The 17405-nt window shown below is 40.4% G+C and overlaps 2 protein-coding genes across 4 annotated transcripts; one reads left to right on the top strand and one right to left on the bottom strand.

The window, feature by feature from the left end:
* Positions 1-736: 736 nt before the first annotated feature.
* LOC131258121 (thioredoxin-like protein YLS8) lies at positions 737-6897 on the bottom strand. 3 transcript variants are annotated; one of them, XM_058259208.1, is made up of 3 exons: positions 5719-6897; positions 1113-1518; positions 737-850 (listed from the first exon to the last, which is right to left on the bottom strand). In XM_058259208.1, the coding sequence occupies exon 2, from the start codon at positions 1516-1518 to the stop codon at positions 1234-1236; it is 285 nt and encodes a 94-aa protein (XP_058115191.1). In that variant the 5' UTR covers positions 5719-6897; the 3' UTR covers positions 737-850; positions 1113-1233. The 3 variants fall into 3 exon arrangements, with proteins under 3 accessions (XP_058115191.1, XP_058115193.1, XP_058115192.1); XM_058259210.1 differs by lacking the exon at positions 5719-6897 and adding an exon at positions 4690-5167; XM_058259209.1 differs by lacking the exon at positions 5719-6897 and adding an exon at positions 4705-5164.
* A 9315-nt stretch (positions 6898-16212) lies between these two features.
* On the top strand, positions 16213-17202 carry LOC131217418 (uncharacterized). Its single transcript, XM_058212340.1, has one exon. It carries the CDS (start codon positions 16213-16215, stop codon positions 17200-17202), a length of 990 nt encoding a protein of 329 aa, XP_058068323.1.
* The last annotated feature ends 203 nt before the right edge of the window (positions 17203-17405 follow it).

The raw sequence follows: 17405 nt of genomic DNA on the forward strand, positions 1-17405 counted from the left end.
TAGATCTACAGACTTTAAAAAAGAACCAATGGAAAAAGAAACAAGAAGTGAAGAAAACAGAGTGGTTGTGAATGAAACTGAAAAGCATATGGCCTTAGTGAGATGGTAATCCAAGAGATATGCATGCAAATTGATGCTGATTTTTGAATCTTGCTTTCTAGTTGCCAAAGGAAGCGTTGAGATCCCCTCTTTGTATTGGGGCTTAGTATGCAAAAACATATGCATATGCTGCTTTCTTGGTATTAGCAGATGAGTGTATATTTTGCTAATTTACACGCCATGTTCTGCTTTTGAACTGTGCATTCTGTTGGATGTCCTTTCCCGCGGGTAGCCTTTAATTCATCCTTCCAAATTTCAGATTCCTGTGAAGGTTGCTCTCAAGAGCCAAACCAAAACCCGACTGATTGGGCCAAACTGCCCTGGTATTATCATACCTGGAGAATGCAAAATCGGAATTATGCCTGGGTATATTCACAAGCATGGGCGTGTAGGAATTGTTTCTCGGTCCGGCACCTTGACTTATGAAGCGGTATGGTTTAATTTGAGTTGAAGCCTTTGATTTTTCGGGAACTTATTTGGGGAATGTGATTGGATTTTATTTTTTTTTCTTTTTTCTTTCATACAAGGCAGGTTTTCCAAACCATGAGGTGGTCAAATTTTGTGGATGCATTTACCAATTACTTGAGTTGGCAGTCTGCACCATTAATTAAATACCTCATTGCCAATAAAACAGCTATTATACAGCAAGGAAGAATATTCTATTATAGAATTTTGAACAGGAGATTACTACACGGTTGCCTCATCTGTAGGACACCTGAACCTCAATCCAAACCGACTATTCCATTGCCAACTTCCTTATTGGAAATCTGTCTTATACAAGACGAAATGATTGAGATTAGTCGGTTAACGATAAGAAGCCGAGCATTTGATCATTTTCATAGAAGGAAAATGGAAGAACGGGAAAAGCCAAAGGAAAAAAGTATCGACGGTATTGAATGACAAAAGCAACCTCTCACACCCAATTAGTAACAGGAGACTTGGCGTTGTTAGGTTCTAGCACTCTGCAAGTACACCATTTAATGTCCAACAAAGATATAGAGTTACCTAGTTACCAATGTATATAGACCATTCATTGTTTGATCAAACCAATAGCTGAGACCAACACCAGGTCGTCCCAGAAGAAACTCAATATCTGTACCTAGTTGGTTAATCCTTTGGTGCAAAGACCAGACCTCATCCCCTCCTTACTCCCCTCCTTTCTCCCCTCCTTGCTCCCCTGTAGACAGTCTCGATGATGTCAATAAACTCCTGCTTGTCATTGAGAACCCAGTTGATCTTGTTGTTGTTTCCAGTGCCCAAGTCAAACATCATGTACTCGTTGCGGAAGAAGAACATGACAGTCAAGGGGTCGTACAGCTCAAACATGGTGTTGAAGTCGGGCACCTCGGTGATATCCACCAGGTAAATGACAGCAAAGTTCTTTATAGTCTCTGCAACTGAAGCCAGCACCTCATCCATCTACATACAGACCAAAAGTGAAATCAATCCCATCACAATCACAAAAAGAGTTATCCATTTGTTTTGCTAACACATTCAGGTACATACAGACCAAAAGTGAAATCAATCCCATCACAATCACAAAAAGAGTTATGCATTTGTTTTGCTAACACATTCAGGTACAAAAGCATTGTAAAAGACACATTATTTGCTTTGCATTGTCAATGTATGCCCTCCACATTATGAAAAAATACATTATTTTGCTTTGCATTGTCAATGTATGCCTTCACATTATGAAATTCATTTTTTTCCTATGATGTGGAAGGTGACGATTTTATCGAGTGAGGCCAAAGCAAAAGGAACTACAAATCAAACCAAGAAAGAGCGCAGGGGTGCGTGCGTGTGTGTGTGGACGGGGAGACCTACCGACTAAAACCCTTAAGGCTAAGGCCTACCCCATTACGTTCAATTTAGCCCTGCTAAAAACCTCCGAAGCCCACCCACTACAACTAAAACAATGATTGTTCCTCTCCCCCCAAGTAAAACCAAATGCCAGCCAACAAAGTCTCCAGACTGCCCTCTCTACCTTTCTCACTCCTCCACTGTGCCAAGACAAAAGGCAAATCAATTGAACCCACCAGCACCCACGTCACACCGAACAAGCTGTTGTCCCAAACTTCCCTAACAAAAGAGCAATGGACAACCAGTTCCTCATTTTTCAAACACACACACATTCAGGAGCAGCAGCATCATCCTCTTTCGAAGGTTGCCAATAGCGAGCACCTTGTCATCATCATTCTCTTTCAAATGTTATCAATAGTCAGCACCTTGTTCTGACCCACGAACAAAGCAAGAGCTGCAACCTTATTGCACCATATTGCCACATAAAAATGGCGTGGCACAACTGCCCTCCCGTCGAAGAGCTGGTGATTGTTCTATACAAGGAACTAACAGAGAACAAACCAGACTTTTCTTTGTTCCACATCATAGCATCACTATCTCCCACCTCCCACCAAGGGCATAATGTTGCGCAACCACTCCGATAGCCTAACAAAATCTTCCAACTCGTCGTTTGTCAAACTCCTAAGACAAGGAGGAGCTCAAATCAACTCATCTCCAGAAAAGGAGAGACATTGCACAATCAGGATATTTGCATCAAACGAGATTCTATCTAGCCTTGGAAAGTCTTCATACAACACTTTCTTGCCCATCCAAACATCCTCCCAAAAAGGGATCATCTTACCGTCCCCCAAAGAAAAACCCACCCCCTTAAAAACTTTAATGTCAACCCAACTATAGACTTCTTTAGAGACAAGGCCCTGTATAGAGATGAGCCCTTGCCACCATCACCCTCCCTGAACCCCATAAATTGCCATCCTTAGACCCAAACCTCCAAAGCCATTTTCCTAGCAAAGTGGAGTTCATTGCCTCCAATTTCCTAAGACCAAACCGCCTTCATCAAATGGTTTGCACAACTCGTCCTACTTTATCAAATGAAACTTATGCTTCGCTTCAGCTCCCTACCATAAGAAATCCCTCCTAAGCTTCTCAAATGAGACAAACTTTGGACATCTGAAAATAGACGTAAAACAAATCGGACGATTAGACATTGATGCCTCTATTAGTGTCAACCTTCCTCCCAAGGAAAGATGTCTGTCAAGGTGTTCCTTAACGATAATGGCGACCATAATGGCCATTGCCATTACTGTTATATGATTGGGCCGCTACAACCATAATGGCTTTTTTTACTTCGAAAAAACCTATTTTGGCCCCTTTTCATGTCATGTTATGCCCCTTAACGAGTAATGGTTACAAATGTTACTGTTACCAATACCATTTTGTGACCATTTTGGAATGCCTTGATGTCTACTCTTCCATCTTAACGAATTTCTTTCAAAACTCCCCATGAACTTTGTCCCATAAATGCTTGGTTGGTTTCCCTATTCAATGTGAGGAAGAAGTGAGCCAACACGACAGCCAAATACTTCTACAAAATTAACCACTTCCTCCTTAGAAAGAGGAATGCCCAACAACTCACTCTTAAGGATATTCACCTTTAATCATGAAACAGCTTCAAAGCATCTAATGATCTTCCTTAAACTATCCACTTTAGCCTCATCCGCATCGCAAAATAAAATAGTATTGTCTGGATGCTAAAGATGAGTGACTTGGAAATCTATCTTATCCACACTAAAACCTTCGATGTAACCCCACGGCTAACCTCTTATTTAGCATCTTGCCTAAAGGAATAAGTAGGGAGGGAAAGATCTAGAAATTAGGTGACTAAACACAAACTTAAATCCAGCTTCTCCATTTTTGCCCGCAACCCAGCCAATCCAACACATAATCTAGAAACTTTCAATCAACATGATTGTACACCTTTTTGATATCGAGCTTGCAGATAACAACATTTTCCCTCCCCTGTATCATGAATCAATGAATTCATGAGCTGTTAATGCGCTATCTACAACTACCTCTCAGCCACATGCTCCTTGAAATTTAGAGTTCGCACTAGCCAAAACCACACGAAATTTGAAGGCCACAATTTTAGCTAATATTTTATAAGTATCCTCGGAAGACTAATCAGACTAAATTCCCTCAAACGTTCTACTCCTCCCTTTTTTGGTTTGATAGCAATAAAAGTTAGACCCAACTCTATCGCAGGGTTCTCGTTACCATGAAATTCATTGATGAAGCCCACCAAGTCGTCTTTTACTACTTCGCAAATACTTTTAAAAGAAAGCTAAGGGGAATCCATTCAGACCAAAGGCCTTGTCACTGCCTGGATATTCTTACCTTTGCCTTAAAATTAAATCATAATGCAAAATTTCTAGTCACGACCTTACTCAACCTTTCCCAGTAAGGTCTTTGAAAAACTTAACAATGGCGCCACACATTTTTTTATCTCTCCTCTAACCTCTCCCCATCCACCGAAACACTTTTGATCTTTGTTAGCTCTAGCCCGGGCACTAGCCATTGCATGAAAAAATTTATATTTTTGTCCCATTCTTTGAGCCAAGTCATCCTAGACCAATGCTTCCATATGGTTTTCCTCTTCCCTCAAAAGAGTATTATATGCTACCAAATAAGTCTCTGGCAAAGCTTTTCCTTTCGAAAGACCATATGGCCTTGAGTATTTTTGCATTAGAGAGTATGTCTTAGTTTCCCGGTTCCAAAGAACCTCTTTCTTACATGTGTTAATCATACCTTTAGGGCCTATTTGTTTCGCCAGTAACCCATATAATTGAAAAGAAAAGTGTCCCCATTACAACTATACCACCGCCAAACCAAATATGGGAATCGTCAGTCAAATTTAGATGTATACAGGAGACAGGTAAAGGAATTTGTAATCATTGTACCTTTTCATGGCACTATTGTGAAAATCTTTATTCCAAAGAGTGACGTCAATGTATTTTCGTAATGATTTGACATTTAAGTAATCTAAAAATGCCATCATTTTGATTTTGCCACCTATAAACCAAACACGAGAATCGAGAGTTAAATACAAATGTTGTCGGAGACAAGTAATTTGGGATCATTGCACATTTCCTTTACATTATTGTGGTAACTGGTGACAAAAACATGCCCTCGAGTAATCTGAAGTTTTTGGAAAAAAAAAAACCCACAAAACCCTCAACCGCGAAGGATGAACAATGCTCTTCCACGGCTTTGAAAATCCATCAATTTCAGGCCATGATAATTGAGACCTAAACAACCACAGACCCTATCATCCTCATCCATTGCCAAAAAAACCGAACAACGGTTTGAAATTAGCCTAGAAAGTCCTCTTTAATGCACGAGAGGAAGCTTCTCCACCCAAACTATGGAAAAAAAATAAATAAATCCAACTTTGATTTAACCACTCTAGATTGCCCATTTAACCTTCACACACACCCCTCAGTAGATCCACCATCTCATTTGGAAGAATCCAATTTGAAAAATCATTCATATTTTTAGAAATTCGATCCTTACATACAAAAATGCCCAACAACAACAAAGAAAAAGAGTGAGAGTCTACTAATCTCTAATCAATCACCTGCATCTTTCTTTTCTTTCCTTTCTTTCTGTTTATTTTTTTTATTTTTTTTATTTTTTTTGAAGAGCTCACATTCCTACTAATTATCTTCACCAACAATTAGAAATCACCCCCTCATTGGAGATTCCTAGGCAAAGAAGTTGGAGAAGAGAAATCGCAATCCATAAGAGGTGTCGAGAAAATACCTCACATACATCCCTTCCCACAACAAGCAAATCCTTTCAATTGAATGAGTTTGCATTTGCTGAAAAATCAAGCAGCATCTCCCACACGTGTCGTCCGTTAGTGATCATCCACACGGACCACGAGAGAGTTCTCGGCCTGAGCAACTTCATACACAGGTAAAAAACAATTGGAAATTAGCACCCGCAAACTAGCCACATGTGAGGCTTCCATTGGTCACCCTAACACCTTCCACCAGCCCATTACACGTGTCCATCACCCTCCCCCTGTGTCAAGAGTGGCAGCATCACCATGTGTCACTAGCTCAGACAAAAGCCCTCTACATACCCCTTGCAACAACGTGGTGCCTCTCTCCATCTCTTCACCTATGCATACACTACTTGATAGGACGTTCGTCACTCCATCAAGCAACACTTCCCCAACTACCCCACTAGACCAATCAAACGCTTCCACATCCCCTCCACAACTTCTGATGGTCCACAAGAGCAATGGACCTGAACATCATCTTCCTTTGAAGCAACTTACAACACAAGCTCCCAATCTGCCTTATCCTTCATATAGATGGAGCGCCTTGGCCAATGCTTTTGTTGTTGAATCTTATAGCAACTAGCTAATTCCATAATCATCCAAATTGTGATCCTGTGATCCCTTCACTGACGGAAATCTTCTCTGGCATAAGGGCAAGCTCATTCCATCTTATGTAGATTCTGGCAAATCGAAGCATTTCACACCTTTCTAAACTTGGATCGATCACAACCACTCCACTGATGTAAGAACTCCATGAAAACTGTGGATCTAGTACTCCATTGGGAGCTCCTAGATATTGTACCATGCTTCCTCCCATCTGAAAGTCAACTAATCCTCCCACCTATAGATAGCTCGAATTGAGCTATCCCTAGACACATTGCAAATGAGAAAGAAGTTGTCGACATTTGCTTAAGGTCGAAGAGAAATCCATATCGTGAAATCACTCAAAAGCTTAAGACTCTTGTCTCCTTCTTCCATGCTACGATTCTACGATTGCCACTCTCACATCTCCTCCATAGCTCTTGGTCTAATAGAGGCAACCGGGATCCATTGGAAGGAGCTCCATGCATGCTCAAGGACATTCAAATGCATAATCACTTCCGAACCCGAATGTTTCGAACCCATCAGTTTTGCAAGGGAAGGAGACATCTTTCTCAAGGCTTTGTTTGTCTTCACCTTGTTGCTCGAGTTCCAACAATCATATCTCGAGTTACAAAACAAATGAACTGTTTAGATATAACACATGTGTGTTATTCTTAATAATTTCAAATGATGGTGGGTATATCCATTCAATATACTACCGTATTATCAATCCCTGCCATGGGTAATAATTATGTTTTTTGAATCCAAACCCACCTAATCCCTTCTAATCCCACTGCCCAAGGGCGTGTTTGGACGGGCATGCTGGATGGGATTAGATTGTATTGGAAGGGATTGGAAGGAGCAATCCCAGGATTGGCCGGGCGTGCCAAACAGGCACGATGAACTTTTGCCTAAATCGGAGCAATCCCATGGGATTGGCAGCAATCCACTGTCATCACCATCATTACCTTGCAATCCACCCAATCCATCCTAATCCCACATATTTTGCCTGGGACATGTTTGGGTGTGCGGGATTGGAAGGGATTGGCCGGGCATAATCTCGGGATTGGCCAGGCGGGCCAAACATACTCGGTGGTAGCTTCCCTGGATATCGCAATCCACTGACGCAGCCATCATTACCTGCCATCCACCCTAATACAATCTAATACCATGGGATGGGCCCGTCCAAACACGCCCTTAGGGCCGTCATACATCACACCAGTTATAAAGTTGGTGTATTGACATCAATAAGTTATGTGGGTCTGATCACAAGGCATGTGTTATATCCAAACCGTCCATGCATTTGGCAAGCTCATCTTTGATCATGATCCATGTGTTATATCCAAACCGTTTGCTGCTATTTGTGGTGTCGTCCATCTGATTTTTGTATATGATTTAGTTTTTGGATAATGTTCTTGAATGATCTCTAAAAATAGATGAACAGTGTAGATATAATAAATACATCACTACTATGGGGCCATGTAACTATGATCTCCTTTGAACCGTTGGTACTACTCTGAGCTTGAGGAGCATCAGTGCTAGTCTTCCACTACACGTATATATAGCTGGTGTGTGGTACAACAGCCAATCCGTGTCGAACTCGAACGCAGATTTCATTGGACGCCAATTAACTACTTGAGAAGTGAAACTCGCTACCGAAGTGACGTCACAAGTTATGTGGCCCCACCACGATGGATGTTTTGTATCCATACCATCCACCCATTTGGAGAGATCATACTAAAGCATGATCCAAAGAACGAGTGGATGAAATACATAAATCATGGTGGACCATACAAAGTTTCTTCAGTACGCAATCCACTTCCCTCGGTGCTTCGTGGCCCACTACAGTATACATGTCTTATCATTTTTAAATCATTACTTATAACAAGGCTCAAAAAATGAATCAAATTAAAATCTCAAGTAGACCATGTCAGTGAAAACAGACTCCAGAGGGATTTCACCACAGTGGATGGATACTCGTACTCGTGACCTTGTGTTGAAACTCCTTTGAGTAAACCACCGAGGCATGAGTAACTATAACATTTATCAATCATCCAATTGATTAGGTCACATAGAAATTAAAAGTAAAAACACAAATACTAGCTTGATTTAAGTTTTATGGCTCCCAATAAGTTTTTAATGGTGTATTTCAATTGTTACTTTCAATGGTGTGGTCCACCTAAGATTTGAATCATCCTTATTTTTTAGGTCATGCCTTAAAATGAGTCGGCAAAGTGGGTGGACAGTGTGGAAAAAAAATATGCAACTTGGTGGGCCAATATACAATGTGTGTGCACTGGTATTGATTGTAGGTAGAGGACATAAATTAGGCATCGTATACTGCTGGTGTGTTGGGGACTGTAGGGCCCACCATAGTGTCCGTGTTTTTTTTTGTATTGTTCATCTAATTTGTTGATTCATTTAATGGTGTGAACCAAAAAAAAAAAAAAACAAATATAAAGCACAAGTAGGCCATTAAGGGTCTATGTTGCTATATGTTAATGGTGGTTCAAGATTGTCGACATATTTAGTAATGGTCAAGGTTATCATCTATTAAGAATCGATGTTGTTATTTAGATAAGTTACCAACTTCGACCCTTAATGGTGAAATTACATCAGTTGTCTAACATGGTACCACGCTACGTGGAAGCTTACAGAGTTAAAATTATGCTCAAGTCCTAGAAGGGGGATATGACTACTTAAAAGTATGCACCAATTAAAAGTAATTTAACAACTTAGGCTTCCAAGCCAAGTGGTTCCAAGTACATAGACTACAATAGATATAACTAACTGAGTAACTAGTCTATGTGGTGATATATGAAATATTAATTGTGTGTGTGTTACAAATTAAGTGTCTAACATATAATCTATTAATGCATTCATAATGAACAATTTAAACAAAAACATAATAGAAATGCATCCACATAAGCAATCACAAACACAACGATATATAATGCTTTGGTTAAATACCTACTCCACTCCTAGCGGACTTACTCTCTGCGAGTGTACCGAAATTCACTATCTTGGAAGTTTTCAATAGGTTTAGCTCTAACATTTACACACATACACACCTGCCGGAAGCCTATGCAAGATCTTACACGCATACACTCATGTTGAAAGCCTACACAAGGACTTACACATATACACTACTGTCAAAGGCTTACACAAAGACTTACACATGTACACACCTATGCTTGGTGGCGGTATGATCTTACATAAGTACCTACGCAAGTTTGGGTCACAAACTCTATAATCAATTCTACATAAGGAAATAGTACGTGGACTCTAAAATAGCAACCTTATTTATCGAATTGAATCTCGTTAATGCACCTTACTTAAGAGCTTCTTCAATCCTGAATCGACTTCTCAATTGCTCTTTGAATCTTTGACGTTGATCTTCTTCTACTTCCTAAAATCATATCTTTCACCTGATGCTCCAATGGGGCTACTAAGGTAATGAGACGATGGTTGAATCTCGTATAACTAATAAATAATTAGTTTCTAGATACACTTAGATGAGTATTCTAGAGGATTCAGACTAGGATTTACTTGTAAATGTGGTGTCTAATCTATAGAAAATGAGAGAGAACATAAACAACTTCATATAGAGCATGGAATACTCATTAGAGTGATTAATCATAAGAAAGGTATTATGAATATCTTGGGTTTGGAGTTTAGGAGAGAGATAATGAGTGGAGAATCACCTAAGCTCTAATTATACAAAAAATTCATTCATTTGTCCAAGGTCTGAATGCCATTTTATAAAGAAAATGTTTGTAACGGTTAGTTCAACAACTTTGTCGATTCAATCAATCGAACCTTCAATTGGATCGAAGGCTCCCTCGATAGGATTGAACATGCATTCGATAGAATTGAAACAGTCAAGGTTATATCAGTTTGGTTGCTAGATTGCTTTTTGTCGTCTTCAATCGTATAAAGCGGACCCTTCGAAAGGATCGAGTCCTATCGACGGCCTGACAACAGTATCAATGTCTTATCAAGGATTGTTGATTTGGGTTGTTCGATTATCGGCAGCTTTGCACCTTTAAAGCCTGACTAGCCATGATCAAATAAAGGCTCCTAAGGCTATGAGATAATCAAACAAAGGTTTATCCATTTTAAAATGGATCATATAGAGTGTAAGGCTGTTTTGGACCTAAAAGGGTCTAAGGTTAGGGTCACTAAAGCACTTTAATTTACCCGTTTCTTTACTCTTTGATGCTAAAAGTATACATGTGCCTTCGGTCTTTAGCTTCCAATGGCTCAACCAACTCACTGACACACTGGCACACGTGATTGATAAAAAAGTGCGTTTACAATAACCTCAACTCATGCTGAACTTGTTGACAATCTCAACCCATATGGATGATAACCTCGACCCTTGCAAGTATCGCATTTATAATAGATGACAACCTCGACCCATGCACATATTGGAATTTCTTCTTACCTTATTACATTGAAAATTTTTAAGTGGGCTCACATATGATTAACAAAGGCCATTCAAATAAGGGCCTGGAAATAAAAATGGTCTTATTATCCATTTTAGCAGGCAATTGAATGGTGATCATCTGATCAGGACGACCTTGAGAACTTGAACAAACCATATTTGAGAAGCTGCTTTTTCTTTCAAGGCTTCCATTGCGTGAGAAGTTTCCTATCTCTATTTGTTCTCTTTTCCTTTTCTTTTCTTTTTCTTCTTCTTCTTTTTTTTCCTTTTTTACTTCTTTGTTACAAAATTCCTTGTTTGTGAAGAAGATTGTTTACTAATACTCTGTCGTGCCAATCACGAAATCTTGTGATACCGTCATTTTATTTTATTTTTTGGGTTTTTGAATTCTCTCATCACATATTTGTAATTAGTTACAATGGCTGCAGTTAGACCTTCCTTTCTTGTGGCTGATGGCTGCTGCTCTACCTGATTGCAATTGCTGTTTAGGATGGAAGGAGCGAGAAAATGGGAATTTGCCTGAGGTTGTACCTATTTTTCTGACCCACATTCCAAATGCTCAGCGTTTGGGTGGCACTTAAGAGTTCTCATTTTAGGTAACATCAATTAGGGATTAGAGATCATAGTTTTTATAACTTGTTGGTTATGCTTTTTATCCCCACCAAAAAATGTTTTTATTTTTTATTTTTAAGTGGCACCCAGACACGCCTCGTAGATTGTTTGGATGTACAATCAGATTGAATTACAGTCCACCCAGATCAATGAAGAGAATGGACGAAATAGTGCTGGAATGCAATCCCCATTGCTTGGGTCTGGCGCTTGAAATGTACAAATTTTCAGTTGGAAGTTTGGTTGACATGATGAATTAAGATGGCATGCCCTATTGGGATTTGTTATGCGGAATCACATAGATTTAGATCTAGGATAGCAATCCAAGAGCACCAAGAAATTACAAGAGAATACAAAGATTTAACGTGGAAAACCCTTGCGGGAAAAAACCACGGCACAAAGCGACAAATCTTCATTATGAAAATAGAAATTACAGAGAGAGAGGACTTACCCGATTCGAACAACCTCGAATATCACCCTTGCTGCACCCTTGGATAACCCTAGAACCCTTTTAGAAACCCTTGAAATATCTTTAGGAAGCCTTAAAATACCTTTGGAAAGGCTCTAGGGACTCCTATTTATAGTTTATGAAACTTTACTTACACACCTCTCTAAAACCGACTCAAATTTACGCAATCCGTACAAAATCCGTGCATTATCTGCGTAACCATTGGCTAGTCGAAGGGGGGTCTCGACCAGTCGAAGGACCCCTTCGACCGGTCAAGCCTGACCCTAGACTGGTCAAGCAACCCGGTCGACCGATCAAACAGCCCAGATTTAAGACATCAAACAACATGCCCAACAACATTTCAGTCATTTTTAACTACTAGGAATTGAATGCATTCAATTAGATTTTTTAGCTTAAGGGACACCCAAACAGATTCTCAATTCTCCTGTTGAGGATGGCATGCATTAGTATTTGAATACCTGTTTGGACGTAGTTTCTCAAGTGGGTGTCAGGTTTTTTTTTTCTTTTTTTCTTTCAGCTTGGTCTGTGCCTGAGGGTGTTCTGGTGCCTATATTGTCGAGCGGATGATGAGATAAGGTTGTAATGTGCATGTAAGTGCACAACATCAAGTGCCAAATTGACCCAAATGGCATTTAAGCCGCCCCTTCGAAGGGTGCATCCAAACTGGCCTCATGTATTTTGCCCCAAATGGATAAGGTTGTAATGTACATGTAAGGTTGTAATGTGCATGTAAATGCACAACATCAAGTGCCAAATTGACCCAAATGTCATTTAAGCCGCCCCTTCGAAGGGTGCATCCAAACTGGCCTCATGTATTTTGCCCCAAATGGATAAGGTTGTAATGTACATGTAAGGTTGTAATGTGCATGTAAATGCACAACATCAAGTGCCAAATTGACCCAAATGGCATTTAAGCCGCCCCTTCAAAGGGTGCATCCAAACTGGCCTCATGTATTTTGCCCCAAATGGTGTTATGAAGCTGTCCTGGATTTGCCTAGATTCCATTGTGTGGATTGGGATCAATCAGATGCTAACCTCATATTCTGTTGATGGTTATGGTGGGAAATCATCTAGACCGACGATGATGAGTGGGCCACCCCAGTTTTCGCCCCAGATGATCTTTACATGTGGTCGGCCTTTTGCACGGATACGATGTTCTACACAAGCTCGGTGGAATTGATGTATGTGAATTTCACATAAAACACTGCATGCGAGCATCAGGCTCGGTACAGTGTCTAATACTGATGTGTAGTCATTATATGTGAGGCCACCTTGATGGGTGTTACCCTTACCGTGGGGTCCACCTTGATGATTTATGGTATATCCACACTGTCCGCATCCGTTTTTTTTTAAATTAAGCAGATCCAAATCCCAGGTGGACCACACCACATGAAACATCGGAGATTGAACGCACACCATTAAAAACTTCCCAAGGCCCAACCTAATGTTTATCTGCCATCCAACCCGTTGATAATGTCAAACAGACATGGATGGAAATATTTTCTTTATCCAAAACTTTTTGTGGCCCACAAAAAGTTTTAAATGGACTTTCACCACTGTTCCCAGTGGTGTGGTGCATCTTAGATTTGGATCTGCTTAATTTTTGGGATCCAAAACTAAAATGAGCTGGAAAAACGGATAGACGGTGTGGATATACAGCATATTCATCATGGTGGGCCCCACACCGTAAGGGTAATACTCACCAAGGTGTTACGCGGGTAACACCTAAACCGCTCTCTTCGAACAGTGGGTCCATGTACAGGGTTACTGCTAGAAAATCAAATTGGCGTGGGATGATTATCTGACTTTCCTATTCCCTCGTTAAAGGCGAAAACTAAGTTTGCTTATTCTGCACGCGCATGTTGATCCGGGTCCATGCACACGCAGTCACACATGCTAATATGAAGCACGTGTGCTTGATCAAATCTTTCCATCAGGTGGGCTACCTTTTAGATCTTGTGGCCTGAAAATCAAGACATTTTACACCTCAGGTCTTCCACAGCATACGAAAAAAAGGGAGAGATGAAAAGAATTTTTTTCGACGGCCAGTTTAATTTCTTTACGGTGTGGCCCACCTGAGGAGAGAAACTGCCTGAGCTTTGCAGTGGTTTTGAGAATTTATTCCCAACCAGACATACACGTGGAATTGGCAAACGTCTGTCTCTTTCAAAATCAGGTTTAGTGGTCCGCCGAACCAGCCAAAATTGTATTCTTGACTCCACCGCCTTATACAGGGACTGGAATTAATTGTCTACAATAGCACGCAAAACATCAACGCTCTCTTGGGCCAGAATTTTTACATATATGTAAAATCCAATCCGTCTATCTGGTGATAAACTTTATGTTATCCGTTCATAAAAAATATTCACCTCTAAAATTACTCAAATTGGCCACACCACGAGTGAAAATATAAAATTGCGCCTAAAACCACGAAGTTCACAAGTTTAGGCCCACATGAGTTTTTGATTAAGATTAATTTTATATTTTCACATCATCCTACCCCTTAATGACTGATGAACGGTTTTGATGAAATAAAAACACTATTATTCCTCCACACACAAACATATGGTTTGTGTCCCATTTCCATGTTTCCCTATGGTGTGGCCCAAAATAGCTTTGAATCTAGATGATTTTTTATGTTATTATATATAATTAATGATTGAAGCTGATGGACGGACTGGATTTGAGACACATAACATCTTAGGCCCCAAACAGCTTGCGTGTTTTACGTGCGGCTTAATGCAGTTGTTGTCGAGTATTTCGGTCGCATGCAAAGGGTCCTGCCATAGAGATACGACTGGAATCGTCCAGAACACGCGCAAACGTTTTTTTCCAGGCTGATTTCACATGCCTGATGAACGACTTTGATGAAAAATACACCCCATGGTGGCTCCACACACAAACTTATGGTTTGCGTTCCATCTCCATTGTTCCCAGTGGTGTGGCCCACCTGAGTCGTCTATCTGGTTATTTTTTTGTCACTAAGGCGAATAGTTGAGGAACAGAGCTGATGGACGGAGTGGATTTCAAGCAGATAACATGGTGGGCCCACAGAGCTGGGGTATTTTGGGTGTTTTAGGTGCTGCGTGAAACAGATGTTGCCGAGAATATCGGTCCCGTAGATACGGACGCATGGTTGCCAGATGGCACAAAAACAGCTCATTCAGGTAAAGGACTTCTGCATGCAGAAAAGCCTTTGACGTGTCCGTTAGATCTAGATCGTTGAATTAGTGTAATTTTCGTACTTTAGTCCATCGATGGAGATTTTTATAGGATAAACGGTGCGGATCACGTTCCATGTCCCTACATACAGTGTTCAGCGGACACAAAAATGTCCCGCGGACTATAAACCTTTCCACACCGACTTTCCCCTCTGTTTCGCTTTGCCTCTGTCGCGACTAAGAAACTACAGAATTTGTCGCAGTGTACTGGGACCCACTTTCTGAGTGGTCCGATGATCTAAAACCGTCCATGTCGTGGAGATGATAGGAAACTTACTATGATTATGACCATCACTATCTGTAGATGAACAACAAGTAAAAATATTCAACGGTTTATATTAAAATATACAAATCAAAGGTTATAATTATTCCTGAGATGTGATTATAAATTAATAGCTTATTTATCATAGTGAAGATAAGGTGGACGGTTAAAATCATCGTAATATCTGAGAAAGTTGGCCCATAACGGTGCGACGCACGATCTACGCTTAAACGCGAGAGAGGAGAAACAAACTTTCTTCTCCCTCCTATCTCGGCTCCCACCACTCGCTCACTCTTTGCCATTTAAAGAAACAGTTTCATATCAGCTTCGATTCGCAATCTTTCCATATTTGGTAAATTTCACTGGTGTTTCCCAGTTCTAAGGATTTATTAGGTGTTCTGTTTTGGATTTTAGGGCTTTTTCTATTGTGATTTTGGGTTAGGGTTATCTTTTGGAAACTAGGTTTTGTTTCCGATTGAAATTTTGGGTTTTTTCTTTTTTATTTATTAATTGAATATTAGGGATTTCCTTCTTCTTCTTCCTCTTCTTCTTCTTCTTTGGTTCTAGGGTTTTGTTTGAGAGATTTGGTAGTTTTTGTTTTGGTTTTGGATTTTAGGGTTTCTTTTTAATTTTTAATTTTATTTTTTGAGTCCTTAGTTTCTATATTAGTTTTTTTATTTATTTTTACTTGTTTTAGGGGTTTGCTTGTTTGCGTTTGGATTTTTATTTTTATTTTTATTTTTTGGTTTTTGGATTTTAGGGTTTGGTTGGAATTTTAGGCTTTTTATGTTGGGAATAGGATTTTGAAGTTTTGGTTGGTATTTAGGGTTTTCTTTTTGAATTTTAGGGTTTTGGTTTTGGATTTAGGGTTTTGGGGATATGCTGGTTCTGGGTGTGAATTCGAAGAGGCAGAGGCGGCCGAACGTTAGGTTGGTAGAGATAGGAGATGGTTCGGCAGCCTTTTCTTGTGGCATTCCTCAGAAACTTAAAGGAAATTGGGAGAAGGGATTGAAACTGGATCGAGTCTCACAGTTCGGCGCCTCAGAACCTGGTGTCTCACCTAGGGTTTCGGCTGAGGCACATAATCGGGAGAATCGGAATCCTAATTCTGGCAAAACAGTCTGGGAATTCACGTGTTCAGACGACGTTGATGTGGTTAAGCCGGAGCTGGATTTTGGAGAGTTTAATCCGAATTTGGATTCAGGAGCAGCTAGCCTAACATGTGATTTTGGAGCTGGAAAGCCGAAATCGAAATCTGGAGCGGTTAACCCGAAATTGGGTTTTGGAACAGTCAAGCCAAAGTTGGATTTTGGAACAGTGACCCGAAGAGGCAGGGTCATGAAGCGCCGGGGGCGGAGCACGAGAGGCAACAGCGGGATTGGTAGTGTTTGGAATTCTAGGGCTAGTCCTGATATCAGTAATAGAAATGATGATTTTGCCATTGGTTTGAAGGATTCTTCGTATCAAGAAGCTTCTGATATGAGCAAAGACGCATGTGATAATGAGTGTTTTGGACCTGTTTCAGACATGCAGATGCCTGGCGATTTGGATGGCTTTCAGATGTGGAATGGTTATTGCAAGGAAAGCAATGGTTTGTCTTCTGACTATGGCGATTTCTCGGATCACAAGATCAGCAAGGCCGACAGGGTGATGGTCGTTGGCACGGTTGTAAATAGCGTTGGTGTGTGGCTGGAGGAGCTTGGGTTTGGTAGGTATGCTGGTGTGTTCGAAATGCATGAAGTTGATGAGGAGACGTTGCCTTTACTCACCTTGGAAGACCTCAAAGAGATGGGTATAAATGCTGTTGGGCCTCGGAGGAAGATTTTCACTGCAATTCAGCTTCTTAAGGAGACGTCTTCCGCTCAATAGAAATACACCGAATGGATGCGTAATGTTTTCTTTATCTTTTGCCCATGTAACAAAAATCACAAGTGAGATAAACATTGAGGCGATTCGCGTGAGAAGAGAATGAAGAGAAGATTCGTGCCCAAAAATTAGGAAGATCCGCACATCCAACAGACACACGTGTATGTTGGATATGGACTCGAGAGTCTTTCTGATGTCCATTTATT

This window comes from Magnolia sinica, chromosome 10 (genome assembly GCF_029962835.1).
Source record: "Magnolia sinica isolate HGM2019 chromosome 10, MsV1, whole genome shotgun sequence".
NCBI classification, from domain to species: Eukaryota; Viridiplantae; Streptophyta; class Magnoliopsida; order Magnoliales; family Magnoliaceae; genus Magnolia; species Magnolia sinica.